General features: G+C 48.3%; 5 protein-coding genes across 5 annotated transcripts; 1 reads left to right on the forward strand and 4 right to left on the reverse strand.

Moving 5' to 3' along the window:
- Positions 1–104: 104 nt before the first annotated feature.
- Positions 105–3,343, forward strand: EV420DRAFT_577435 (uncharacterized protein). Its single transcript, XM_060482652.1, has 3 exons — positions 105–579; positions 629–792; positions 842–3,343. Exons 1-3 carry the CDS (start codon positions 369–371, stop codon positions 3,284–3,286), a joined length of 2,820 nt encoding a protein of 939 aa, XP_060329069.1. The 5' UTR covers positions 105–368; the 3' UTR covers positions 3,287–3,343.
- A 1,038-nt stretch (positions 3,344–4,381) lies between these two features.
- EV420DRAFT_1644783 (uncharacterized protein) lies at positions 4,382–5,595 on the reverse strand (the record flags this gene model as incomplete). The annotated part of the gene is made up of 5 exons (XM_060477690.1): positions 4,382–4,654; positions 4,714–4,872; positions 4,935–5,080; positions 5,132–5,260; positions 5,313–5,595. 5 exons carry the CDS (start codon positions 5,593–5,595, stop codon positions 4,382–4,384), a joined length of 990 nt encoding a protein of 329 aa, XP_060329070.1.
- On the reverse strand, positions 5,389–6,367 carry EV420DRAFT_1554297 (uncharacterized protein). Its single transcript, XM_060473603.1, has one exon. It carries the CDS (start codon positions 6,108–6,110, stop codon positions 5,655–5,657), a length of 456 nt encoding a protein of 151 aa, XP_060329071.1. The 5' UTR covers positions 6,111–6,367; the 3' UTR covers positions 5,389–5,654.
- Positions 5,953–7,200, reverse strand: EV420DRAFT_1554304 (uncharacterized protein; the record flags this gene model as incomplete). Its single annotated transcript, XM_060473604.1, has 3 exons — positions 7,042–7,200; positions 6,215–6,988; positions 5,953–6,167 (listed from the first exon to the last, which is right to left on the reverse strand). Coding segments are annotated over exons 2-3 (740 nt in total), but the record flags the coding sequence as incomplete, so codon positions are not given.
- Positions 7,201–8,670: 1,470 nt separating this feature from the next.
- On the reverse strand, positions 8,671–10,911 carry EV420DRAFT_577637 (uncharacterized protein). The gene is made up of 19 exons (XM_060482653.1): positions 10,518–10,911; positions 10,445–10,463; positions 10,370–10,387; positions 10,276–10,309; positions 10,201–10,214; positions 10,102–10,142; positions 9,993–10,044; positions 9,925–9,934; positions 9,856–9,873; positions 9,748–9,799; positions 9,661–9,695; positions 9,583–9,607; positions 9,523–9,534; positions 9,452–9,467; positions 9,351–9,393; positions 9,188–9,300; positions 9,042–9,130; positions 8,844–8,987; positions 8,671–8,783 (listed from the first exon to the last, which is right to left on the reverse strand). The coding sequence occupies exons 1-18, from the start codon at positions 10,528–10,530 to the stop codon at positions 8,920–8,922; spliced, it is 672 nt and encodes a 223-aa protein (XP_060329073.1). The 5' UTR covers positions 10,531–10,911; the 3' UTR covers positions 8,671–8,783; positions 8,844–8,919.
- Between the last annotated feature and the right edge of the window lie 1,953 nt (positions 10,912–12,864).

The raw sequence follows: 12,864 nt of genomic DNA on the forward strand, positions 1-12,864 counted from the left end.
CACCGTTCTCGATGGACTCACGAAATAAAATGTTGAAGTTTGGGAGAGAGACATGTCGAAGTCAACTTGGCACAATTCCAGGATAGATATCAGCGACCAGAGCACGACAAGATGGTACAGCAAGGTGGAAGCTGACGCTACAACAGTTACTTGGACTTGATCCGCTGGAAGATTTCAAATTCACACATTTCCGAAAACCTTCTTTCACTCAAACCACCATGGTCTCTGCGTTCATACTTGCTTACCTTTCCTCCAGTAAAAATATCACGACTTTTGATGAAGACTTCAAGCGCTGACCGTGGGAGAGGGAATGTAGACGCTTAAGAAGCCGCCATACACAGCTCCTTACAACGCTGAATCTGACTCCCATGCCTTCTGTTCATGCAGCCCAGGACAATGAGAACGACAGCCATTCATTAGTGTCCGACGCCTCTGAGGGTGAACCTCATTCAAGGACTCCTCATATCTCCCAGGATCAAGGTCCAGAGGTCGAGAATTTGACGTCCTATTCTCGCCGTCGACGACGCAAATCGAGGCGCAGGACAATGGGCATGGAGCGTTCTGAGTATATTGTCAGAGGTGTGTCTATTCTTCTCTTTCATGGCTGCCCGTCTTATGAAGTGCCTAGGGAATGATCCATTTGACTACGAACAGAAATTCCCAGAGGATAAGCAGCACGAGGAGCTGGGGCCAACAGCCAGGGTATGGAGAACATACCTTGAAGAATGCCTTCCCTTTGATAGCGAGATGGTGGAAGGGTGGAGAGACGGTCTAGATGTTCTCCTCGTCTTTGTGAGTACAATTGCTGAAACTGAGAATTCCTCCATTGATAGAAGAAAAGGCTGGTCTTTTCTCAGCGGTTGTCACGACATTTGTTGCTCAGACATCACAGAGCCTCCAAGTTGACTATGGCGCGGTCACTGCCTCACTTTTGATCGAGCTCATCAATGTCCAACGCTCTGCATCGAACGGTTCCCTCGTAAATGACGTCCCTCGCTCAGACCTCACCTTTCGACCCTCAACGTCCGACTCGTGGGTTAATGGCTTGTGGTTCACGAGCCTCTCGCTGAGTCTCACTACTGCCCTATTCGCTGTCTTGACAAAGCAGTGGATCCACCAGTACATGTCTGTGCCGTCAGGAACACCACGGGACAGATGTCGTGTACGTCAATTCCGGTACATGGGTCTGGAGCAATGGGGTGTAGCCTTCATTATTGGACTCCTTCCTGTCCTGATGAGTGCATCGCTCGCTGTATTCCTTGTGGGATTGGTTCTTTTTATTATCCCCTTGCGGGTGTCTATTGCCAGTGTCGTTGGAGCAATCACGTTTATATCATTTTCGGCCTATATCGTCACCAACTTCCTTCCGATCTTATATCCTTCATGCCCCTACAAGACTCCATTGTCACAATATATATTCCCTCTCTACACCTATATCCTGCATAATGGCCTTTTCAACTGGCTGATCTCTCCGATATTCAAACTCTGGGTGCGGCTACCCCATGAGTCAACCTCTGGCCTCCCTGTGGTTCGCACGTTAAGAGGTGCTGAGCGTGTGACTGTGGATGCTAGTGCCGATGAAACAGATGTGCAAGCACTTTCTTGGCTCATTCATATGTCATCCAACCCCAGCGTGGAGAAGATTGTGATAGAATCTTTGAGTGCTTTGCCGCTCAAGTCTGTACGTTCTCTCAAGCGCCATATAGCCCATATCTCTCGCGCGTGTTCTACAGCCCTCAGATCCCTTCTCTACCAACCAGATATCTCCATGCATGAAAGTCAAGTGGATCGTTTTCTTCGAGCCTATCTCCGCTTCGCGGATCAGCCCATTTATTATAGAATACCACTACCTGCCAAGGAATGCCTCTCGCCTGCCATTTACGCAGACCTTCTGTCTATTTGCCCATTTTGTGAAACGGAGATCAGAGAACTGATCATATCCAACTTGAAAGCCGGATCCTATGACCCTACCGCTCTTCGCTTACAGCCCATAGTATGGGCATGTCTCCTTCAGAAGCTTTATCCATCCAATCCTGATAATCTCGAAGTGATGCGGATATTATTCACAATGATACCACTATCGTATTGGAGTGTTGATTTTACTCCTCCTACTCGATTCATTGAGTGTAGTGGTATAAAAATCCTTGACGAAGATACTGCCGTGGCTACCCTTTGGACAGCAATTCAAGAGTCTTTATACCCATATGTTGCCGAAGTCATACCTCAAATGTGTGGTGAACGCTTCATGCCCCCCCTGAATCTCACCTCTCAGGATCTGCGACTCCGTCTTCTCTTGAGCATGGCCGACTCACCCTCTATACGAAGCATGCCCATCTCCACCTCACCTGACTATGACAGTTTGTTTATCAGGATAATACAAGGCATTGGTGACTTCCTAGGCGGGAAACCACTTCCATTGTATGACAGTGACATCATACCTACTGTCCCCTTAGACAATAATCGTCAAGCTGTCCTGAAATCACTATACACGTTCGTCTCGTCGGTTGAATTCGACGATACTTTAACTCTCCATGAGCGAAACTTTGCCTTGATAGTTTTCCTTCGTGTTCTGAATTCCACGTCACCTCGCCCATCATTCCTTCCCGAAGACTGGTGTACACCACAGTTGGCCACCAAATTTGTGCGAAACGCTTTGGAAGACACTTCACGGAGTTATTCTAATGCCTATGAACTGGGTACTTATTTCTTCCGGTCCACCTCCTTCACCAACAAGACTGCGGCTTATTTTGTATCAAGTCTCTTTGAACACCTGCGCACGCAGGATTCCATTCCCCCTGTATCAGCATTTTTGGACTTGATCGTCACCGTCCTCGCATCTGAAAATTTAGATATTCATATACGTCAGCAATCGCTGGAATACTTGTATGAGCCTGACAATCTGTTCACTTCTTGCACTACCCTCATTCAGAATGGTGATCCCTGGACTCTTCGTCGTCTCGCTCTCCTCCGTCCCAAGGACCCAGCCTGGTCTGGCTGTCTACAGAGGCTGCAAGACTTTGAAATCCTGGAAGAGCCATGGGTTCTGCGCGATGCTATACCTGGTGTCGTGGTCGATTTCAAAGCATTTATCGAAGGTGGGTGTGTGGGCACATTTGGAAAGGATGACGATGACGCGGTATCTTCCAATCCTGTGCAACCAACTCAAGGAGATGCTGATTCTCCACATCATCCGGGGTCAACAGTGTGGCGTAGGGTACGGCGATTTATTGCAGGAAAACCTAGTCATGAGGAGATAGAATTGTCGAGTTATAATGCCAAAGTGTAGTCTCTGTGATCCTCTGACTATTTCATAATAAACATTACTTCAGATAGTGTGCGCAGCACATTTACACAGATGAAGCACCAATGAGCTAAGCGGAATGCGCACGTCCCGAGAGAAGTGACCCTACGAATTTTGATCTCTATAAAGGAGGGTATCGATGTGAGTTTCTGAATGATTCCTTGAGAATCGACTAAGGTCAACGAGTTGTCGAAGAAGGCTACTCGCGTCATAGCTGCTTGAAATGGAACTTCTTGGCGGGCATCGATAACTAAGATACTGTATGTGTTTAAATAGAGTTTTAGTTAGTAAGGTAATTGTCGAGTGTGAAACGCAGAATACACACATAACAATCTAATGAAAGCAAGACTACGAAAGTTCCTTGTCATAGGCTGGAAGGCCCCATTTCTTGGGAATGAAATCCTCAATGGATCCAAGGGTGACATCTGCCTTTTCGTCTCCAGTATATTCCACACCCAACCACTGCAGTATTGATATTTAGTAGTTGAAAGAGTGTATGAATTCATTCCCGCTCGCTTCTCGGCAAATCCACTAGACCTTTCTGGGTGCCTCTCCGATATCTGGTCTCCCGATGCCAACCCTACATCCCTGCCCAACAAAGATGTCCGGTGCCAGCTTTCCTTTCATAGCCACCTCTTATTGTCAGACGTTCCCTTCAAATACGGACCCGTCTTTTTCTCTCATACCTCAGCTGTTCGCTACTGCGAAGGTGAGGCGGTGCTGCTGGAAGGATGCTTGTAGAATCCGCATTTCTCTACTCTGCCGTGATAGTCGCTTTTCCTGGTGTTCGAAGGTCGTCCGAACTTGCACTCAAGATCACATAGTTGGTGATCGTGATCTAAACCGTTTTGATTTTTGGCCTTGACTACGTCTTTTCTAGGGAATCGTACCTACTGGTCACGTTGCGGAGTAGATGTCGCCTTAGTTCATAGTTTGTCAAAGCGACAAGCGCTGAATGGGACATCTCGTTGAAGTTGACTCAAAGTGGAGTCAGAATGATGGGTGGGCCTACAAATGCAGTCGATGTTGATTGTTTAAGAGTCCCGAACGGTACTTACGACAACTGTTGCGTGTATACTCTTACAAATTGCTGGAACGAAACAGGGCCAAAGCCAAAAGACCCCGGTCCCCCCCACCCTCCGCCAAGACCCGTGCGTTCCCCATATCCCAGAACAACCGCTCCATGACCTCCCCTGCACCTGAGAGATACACAATCTTCGCACAAGCATCGTGGAGCACGAGATAACGACGGCTGGGAAGGGGGATCTGTCCAGTGAGGATCACTCTGTCGGAGACACCGTACTCGGCATTCTCGGAGGGAGGGTAGGTGTGGATTTCGTACGTATTGCTATCCTATGTAGATCTCGTCTTTAGAAGGAAGAAGAAACTTGAAACTAATTGTGGCATTTTACCTGATCGATTGGATGAAGGGAGATCCCGAGCCAGTCAAACGGACCATGGAGGTTAGGCGATATCGTGAAGGTATTCTCCGCCTTGTTCTGATTGAGCTCTGGGACTGAGCTTCCGGCTAGTCGCTCGAGAACGGTAGAAGCAGAAGATGCCCAACTCAGCTAAGCAACTTGATTAGATGGAAGTAAGTATACAAGAGGAACAGACGAACTTTTCTTCATACTGCATCTATCAGTCCTCCTCCTATATAGCCCTGGTCCTGGTCCTGCATCTTGAATATATGCCCCGGTTCCATATCCGTCTTCCTCTCCCCAGCAGCTAAATAGATCGTTGTCAGGTCATTGCGAAGACTGGCAGTGTCCATGTTCCCTGAGAGTATACACCGATAATTGTCTCACGCCAAAACCTGACTCGGAGAACCTGAACAGCGCTCTTTGCTCACTAGAGTTTTCGCATCACTTGGACTAGATTGCGGCAAACTTGGAAGGATGCTGTCTGGTGGTGACTCTGGTTGGGAGCTATGAACGGATGCCTTGGGATGTTTTTTGACTGGTCGCAGTGAACATCGTCATCTTTACTAGGGCTCAGGACGTGGACGTACACATCCTAATCACGCCCATAACATACAAATACCCCAACCCCGCCATCAACTTGGCGTTATCACCACAACTTGATATCTCTCGCCCCATGGCCATAGAACTCGAAGGGTGATGGATAAGTGCGTAACCTAGGACTCGAGCCATGACTTGTGGGCTGAACCTGAACATGGCCACAGATTCAGAAGTCTCCCAAGGACCAGAGACTTCGAGGGTGAGGCAGGATTCGTATGCTGCGTGTTCATGGGAGGGTGGGTCGAATGGATTTGGAGGGAGAGGCGAAGGCATAGGGGTAATGGTGGTAGTAACGTTGAAACATGGCTCCTGGCTCAAAATAGAATCGACTACTAGCTCTTCAAACAGCCGGACCCGAGACAGGATTGGCGTAATCCATAACAGGAATCGCAAGTGGATGGAAGTGCGACTTTCTTCAGTAGTATTTCAAGAAACTCTATAATAATATTAATATAAGTTATCGTTACACAAAAAGATTCACGTTGGTCAGACCCAATAAGTAAATCGTCCGGTTTGAGAGTGGGATGCGAATTGTGGGTCAGGTGGGATGAAAGGAGGGGGCACTGGTGGAGGGTGATCGGGGTCAAAGGGGATGGTAGGAAATAGGTGGGGCTGATACTGATAGCCAGGTGGAGAGTTGTACCAAGGCGATGACGCCGGTGGAGGGTGCGAAGGAGATTCAGCGTGACGACGACGGGTAGACGATTGTGGCTGTGGTTGTGAATTGGGAGCTTCTTGCACGACCTGGCGTAAAACCTGACGCGCCTCATCAAGCGCGTCCACAGCATCTCGCTCACCAAACGCCACGCGCTCGCACAGCCGTCCTAACTCTGGTCGTTCCCGAACTACATGTCGTCAACTCAGTATACCAAACTAAACATCGATAACTCACAGAATTTGTTCATGTCCCTCGTTACAAGGAGAGGCACAAAGAACTTTCGCACTGCAGTCTCAAACGTCAGGATCGACGGACCAGGGAGGATCCCACAGATCACATCTCGTGCCATGATGAGCTCTTCCAAGTCCGAGTCCTCACGGTGCCTGGGGGTGAGGAGATTGTCTTCGTCCAGCAAAATGAGCCGCGGAAGGATATTCCCATGATTACGCCGCCCATGCAACAATGCGTTAAGCCCCTGCAAAACATCATACAAAACCACTGCCTGCCATCTATCAGTGCGCACATCATTCGGGCCTCCCTGAGGAACACCCAGAAATGCCCGGATCCTATCCTGGTGTCCACGCAAAGCAACCGAGTCACCCAGGGCCAGACTCTGCCGAACCTCCCTCACAAACTCGCTGAACCTGAGATGAAATCTCCCTTCCCTCCCCTTCCTCCCTCGTCCGTTCCACTCTTCTGCAACCTGACGGAGGACGTGGCGGAGCTCCCTACCATCGAATGTCTGGTCCCGGAGTTCTGCTAGCTGGGACAGGCACTGATATCGCTGCGGGAGGTCGGTGCTCTGAATCGAAAGGGATATGAGGGTTCCCCGGCCCTGGTGGTGCTCGATGCAGTCGTGTATCAGCGCAGAAGCGATCTCAACGAAACTGTTCATGGGATCTTCGAGTGGGGTTACTGGAGCGTATCCGTGTCGTGTGGCCATGTGAAATTGGGGGAGATGGAGTGTTTTTTTATTGATTTAAATAGGCCATTGGTCTTGTGTTGAACCTGAACAAAGGTATTATACATACAACAACTTGGACAACAAGGGATCTACGCACCAAAGACCAACGAGACGTGGGATCCTCTTTTGTCTTAACTACCGAGAGTTGTTCTGTGTCGTAGCCGATGAGATCAATACCTTCGAGAAGAACATCAGCGAGAGTGGTACGCAGAGTGCATGGTGACAAGCAAAGGTCAAGAAGGGAATTACGGCCCGGCGTGCGCACCCCGGGTCATCCACTTACATCCATAATTCTGCTTCCCTCGCCTTGCTGAGAGGTCTTCTCATCTCATAACTTTCCCGTTCTCGTCCAACCCCCACTACGCGTAACACCTGAAATTTTTTTCATGGCTTGTGCAAGGACTCTGGCGCTAACGTCAACAGCTCTGCCTGCCCTGACACGCCCGCCCATTACTGGATGGTAAACAAACTTCGGTTTGGGTGGACGCTAACCCAGACTTATGCAGATTCTCCACCATGTGTACTAGGTCTCAGATCTCAACACGCAGCTCATAGTAAAGCCAACATATATACCGAAAACACACGCTCCAAGACATCATACTATCCTCCTTAAATTCTTCCCTGTGCCGGGTGAAGAGATTGTCCTCATCTAGTGAGACAAGCCTTGGGAGGAGATTGCCATCGCGTCGAATCATACAAAACCGCCACCCCCGACACTCGCATCCGCATACCCAAATCCTATCCTGGCGTATGTGCAGAGCAGCTGGACCTCCTGCACAAACTCGCTGAACGGGAGATGAAAATCTACTCTGCGTGGTGCAGCTGGACGAGCACCTCCGCCACCTAATATCTGGTCCCAGAGCGATAGGTACCGCTGTTCGAAATTGAAGGTCCGCGAGAGGGTTAGAGCTAAGAGAATGCAGACCTGATGCCTCGTGTATCAGTGCAGAGGCCATCTCAACAAACTTGCTGTTCGTGGGATCTTCAAGTAGTGTTACAGTGTCGTGCAACTTGGGGTCGACGTCGCGTTTTTTATACAGGCCATTGGTCTTGTATGGTCAAATAAACCTGGACAACAAGGCGAGGCGTAGGATGCCTTTTGTCGTAACTGTTTGTGTGAGGTCAGCACCGCGCATACACCTTGGCTACACATCGAGGAAAACACCGGCGAGGGTGGTGACGGAAACAGGAAAAGGAACTATGGCCCGAGTCCGCCACCTGGGAGTCTTTCCTGTCGACTTATCCCCGAAAAGCTGCTCCCCTCGCTTCCCTCACACTCAGAGCCAGTATATCACTACCGAGCCCACCCGAACAATCAAACGTTGATGTCACGAAAGGATATAACAGATAACCTCGGATGGTGCCCCAGGACTAAGTGTAGGATCCAAGTACAAACCAATCATCTTACGTTTGGATCCATCGCAAGCTGACCTCGGGAAGATGGTGTATCCCAATTGATGATCGTGACTGGGCTGATGGACCAGCTCTACGAGACTCACCCCAATTTTAACTCCCTTGAGATATCGGATATCCTCCATCACAAACTCCCGCTATGTAACTGACGGTGAATGAATCATAAATTGTAACGTCGTTTCTTGAACATGAGTAGTCTAGAGATGTTCGTGGTGAACTTCCAAGTGGTATGCCAGGAGATATTCGAACCTTCTATGATTTGGTATTCAAGGATATGCAATGCATGATATAGCTAACTAAGCTTCCCTGTCTAAAGAGCAACGACTTTTTTCAAACTCTGGACAATTCGAGGTCGATTTTATACGACTCCAACTCTAGTTCATCGCGGACCTGAGAGACATCCGCAGCGAATTGAATACCAGATTCCTACAAAAAATGATTCCACTCTGAATGAGAACCCTGTAGAAGTATCAGTTTTAAATGCACCTTTGGGATGAAGATATCTCGTCCGTCAGTCAAACTTTGAATATACGGTCGCGCATTGATCGATGCAAGCACTGTGTTACAGTAGACGGATGAAAGGAAGAAATAAAGCCCCGCGTAGAGGTAGTACATCGGGTACACCATTAACTAGAGCCTTAGTGTTGAGCACGGTGATAGTAGTGAGTGAGTGTCAAATGATACCATGACCAAAGTGATGATGGCTATAAACGGCTGGCCAAGTGCCCATGTTGATAGAGAAGAGGATAAGCCGATGGACTATGGAACACGTCCTGGTAGGGGGAATGGCGGTTAGATGGGGAAAGAGGGATCGACTCGGAGGTGCATACCTGTTGGTTGTACCACCAAAACGAAGGTACCTCCGCCAGAGGCATATACATATCGTGATTGCGATAAACAGATCTATGATAGCACCGTCGATGAAATACGCGATGGCGACACCCTAGACAGAGAACTCGTGACAATTGTTTAATCTAAATTCTGGGATCTGACCTTGCTAGTAGAGGTAAATGGCAGTTTGTCCGTCGCTGGAAGGCTGTTGTGAAATAACTGTTAAATCAAGTGGTAAGTGAAAGCAGTCGAGGAGGGTTTACTTGATAACCATGAATACTACACAGCGGATCAGGGCTCCGTGTATGGGAAAGAAAAGTTCTTCTACACTTACTGATTCCATCGACTAGATGGCCCCTTAGTATATGTAAATGCAAGATCCAACATCACGCACCAAGTTGGAATAGGATAGCAGGTACCTGCGAGAGCCGTTAAGGATTCAAGGAATAAGGCACCGAGTGGACGCACTTACGAGGAAGGTAATGATAAGTTTGCTTTTATCACTGACTGAAGCGACGTTAAATGCCATCATCATAAAGCGACATAGTCCGAGTCTTACATATCCAAATTCGATATGCAAAAAATCCCTGAGCCGGTTTGGTGACCAGAATCTGCGAGGCGATAAGTGTGTGAGGTATAGGAGGAATCTTGAAGAAGATTATCTAACCGTGAAAAGGATTTGAATCTGGGACAAGTCAGAGAGGTTAAAATCATTCGAAAGTGATTAAACACTGACCAGATATTCTCTGTCGAACCGGGACACTTGAGCACGGACCAATCATTCTCTGATCCAAAAGAACATACGAGCGAATATAATCGGTACTTGCTGTCGCGTTGTCACGTATTGCCTTGTACACTAGAGATCCCACACACTCGCTCACTTCAATTTAAACGCCCGACAAAACTAACTTACCTCCAGAAACGATGAGGCCTTGGTGTACTGTATCCATAGACCTATTCAATCAAAGACGTCAAAAAATTATTGCGGTGTAACCCCGTGAAACGCGTTGACCAGAGCCAGATAACCTACAGGAGGAAGAAGGGGTGGTTACGAATTAGCAGTGGCGGGAACAGCTGGATTTCTTACCAAACACCGGATGCAGTGGCTGTCTTTCCGTTTGCTGTACATACACAATCGTTAACGTAGGAAGGAGTTCAATGGGTTCGGCGTGGAATCGTACTTGAAGAAGTACAGAAAACTGATAGGGAGCGATGTGAGTCAGTTGTGACCTGCATGCGTGGAAGATGGCACCGACATTTGCAGGCAGGATACTCCTATAAAGTTCGTATTAAGCAATGAAAGATTGCAGACTCAGAAATTTGTCTTACCCCAAAGAGCCATAGTGAACAAGACCGATAAAACTTCGATACCAGAAAAACACGAAGAAGTCTGGCTTTGGAGAAACGTAGACTGTGGTGGTAGTCATCGCGTGCAGTGTGCAGCCCGAAAGTGAAGGCGACTTACATTGACAATGATACTCCGGGGAGCTTTTTAAGTACGTCGGTGACATTTTCTAGAAGGCTACTGATTTAGCGTTCCTTTCCCGGTGAATTAGCGGAGACAGGGCGCCGTCAGGTTCTGATTTGCGATATTATTATCATAGGAATCTGTTGAGTCAGGATCTCGAGTGTGGGCCATATTCTCCCTTTTGTCAAACACAGCTACTCGCGAGTGTGCCTCGACAGTGAAGGAGGGATCACTATCATGATGGTATTCCAGCTGGAATACTCTACAAAACACTGTGATGCAGGAGAATGGGGGAGATCAATCGTTGAATCAATCGAAATACTTACCTGATCAAAGCTCAGAGTCGAAGTGACCGACCACTTGTGTATAAGCTGACAAGTCCCGGGAGGCCCGGCTTTGTTAACTTCCTCATGAGATCGCGAGAAGCGGGAGGTATCTGTTTACCTTGGACAAGACAGGTTCAGTGGTGTGCATAGTATTCCAGCAGCTAAATACTGGATTGCGAAGAGCAGGTATGACGTTGAGCTCTCAAAGAAACCTAAAGAAACCCAAGTCCGATCAGTTTGTTTGGGATGCCCCTTCGATTTTTGTTTCGTCAGACTCACATTGACCGCATCTGCTACAGTATACATTGTCCGGTCACAGGAGATACGACATGGCCAAGTAGTGCACGTCACGGATACTAGGTCCATGTTTGCCCCAAGAGGTTCCTCTCACCAGCGATATGTTCGGAATGGCTGCCAGTGGTTTAAGATCAGAATACTACCGCGCTGCGATTCTTCTGGTTCCTTGATCTGCGGTTCGGCGGTCCATAAGATGATCGCCTGGTATTTCTGTTCGATGATATCATGGGACTTGCATTACAAGTATAAAACCATCTTGCTCGGCATTTAGATTCATCTTTGAATGGGTCGAACTCGAGACCATTGACGAAGGGATGATTTATTGAAGTGGTCATTGATGATTCGCGGTTTGAATTGGGGTTGGACACAAGGGCAGGTGTGATTGTAGGGGTATCTGTGCCAACTGGTACCGCCTGTTTCATGAGATTTCCTCCGAGACTGCGTCTGGCGGCATACAGCCAGTCTCCGACATTGTGAATGGCACTCCAAACAAACAGAAGAGTGCTCACGTTCAGTCGCTCAACGTAGTTCCCGTCTCAAAAGTCAACTGTAAGACGCGGTTAACGACGTCTCTTCTGGCCCTTGTCTCTTTGTGCCAGTTTTGTGCATGGGATTACAGCCCCTAGCGAAGAGACGTGAGCGCTTCGATATCTCAATTCGGTCCCCTCGATATAGATCGAACACGAGGTAAATCCCTCTTCCACTCACGAACATTCGACCCGCGGGTTCCCCCTTTGCGAACGACTCGGGAGAGACTTCTCAGTGTTTACAGTCACATGAGCACGATAGATGTTTGTATCTAAAGGAACATTCAACATTCAGCAAATGCTTATAGTAGCTCATGGAAAGCAGAATAATCTTACACGCAAGACCAGTACGACTTGTCATAGGGCGGGAAGGTCCTATCAGTCTAGAATGAAACCTTGGATAGCATCTGCTTTTTCTTTTCTACTAGCGCAGTCCGCACCCAGGACGCCATTGTTACGTTCATTCCGGATTCTTTGCCAGATTGCATGCAGCAAATCCATCCTCGAATACTAGTCTCTTGATCCTATGTAAATCATTGAACATTGAAGCGGAAGCTTGCAGAGAGAACGGAGAAAACGACATTCGGTGCAACGATGACAAAATAGCACACAACAGGAAGGTCCGATGGGGGATCGAAAATGTTGAAATTCACGTGCCCGGGAACAAGCTCCACGCGTTGGGCCTAGACTCTACTCAAAGTTCTGTCGTCAAACCATCGTGGTCTCTGCGTCCACGGTTGCCGGTGTTTTCTCCAGTAACAAAACGCCGACTTTGGTGAGGACCTCGTCACTGACCGTGGGAGAGGAATGTAGACCCTTAAGAATGCGTCTTACACGCGGTTTCCAACCTAACATCCATGCCTTCTACTGTCCAGGACTATGAGAACGACAGTCATTCATTGGCGTCCGATGCCTCTGAGGATGAACGTCATTCAAGGACTCCTCATATCTCCCAGGATCATGGTCCAGAGGCCGAGAATTTGACGCCCCACCCCTGCCGTCGACGGCACAAGTCAAGGCGCAGGACAATGGGCATGGAGCGTCCTGAGTATATCAAC

The sequence above is a fragment of the Desarmillaria tabescens genome (genome assembly GCF_030435595.1).
Source record: "Desarmillaria tabescens strain CCBAS 213 chromosome Unknown EV420scaffold_25, whole genome shotgun sequence".
Taxonomy (NCBI): domain Eukaryota; kingdom Fungi; phylum Basidiomycota; class Agaricomycetes; order Agaricales; family Physalacriaceae; genus Desarmillaria; species Desarmillaria tabescens.

Coding starts and splice junctions, on each gene's coding strand:
- EV420DRAFT_577435 (XM_060482652.1), top strand. CDS start 369: ATGCCTTCTGTTCATGCAGCCCAGGACAATGAGAACGACAGCCATTCA. Junction 580..628: donor TTCTGAGTATATTGTCAGAG/GTGTGTCTATTC, acceptor TGAAGTGCCTAG/GGAATGATCCATTTGACTAC. Junction 793..841: donor TAGATGTTCTCCTCGTCTTT/GTGAGTACAATT, acceptor ATAGAAGAAAAG/GCTGGTCTTTTCTCAGCGGT.
- EV420DRAFT_577637 (XM_060482653.1), bottom strand. Junction 9,131..9,187: donor TTTGGTGGTACAACCAACAG/GTATGCACCTCC, acceptor TCCCCCTACCAG/GACGTGTTCCATAGTCCATC. Junction 8,988..9,041: donor CCATCATCACTTTGGTCATG/GTATCATTTGAC, acceptor CTAAGGCTCTAG/TTAATGGTGTACCCGATGTA.
- EV420DRAFT_1554297 (XM_060473603.1), bottom strand. CDS start 6,110: ATGCTGTGGACGCGCTTGATGAGGCGCGTCAGGTTTTACGCCAGGTCG.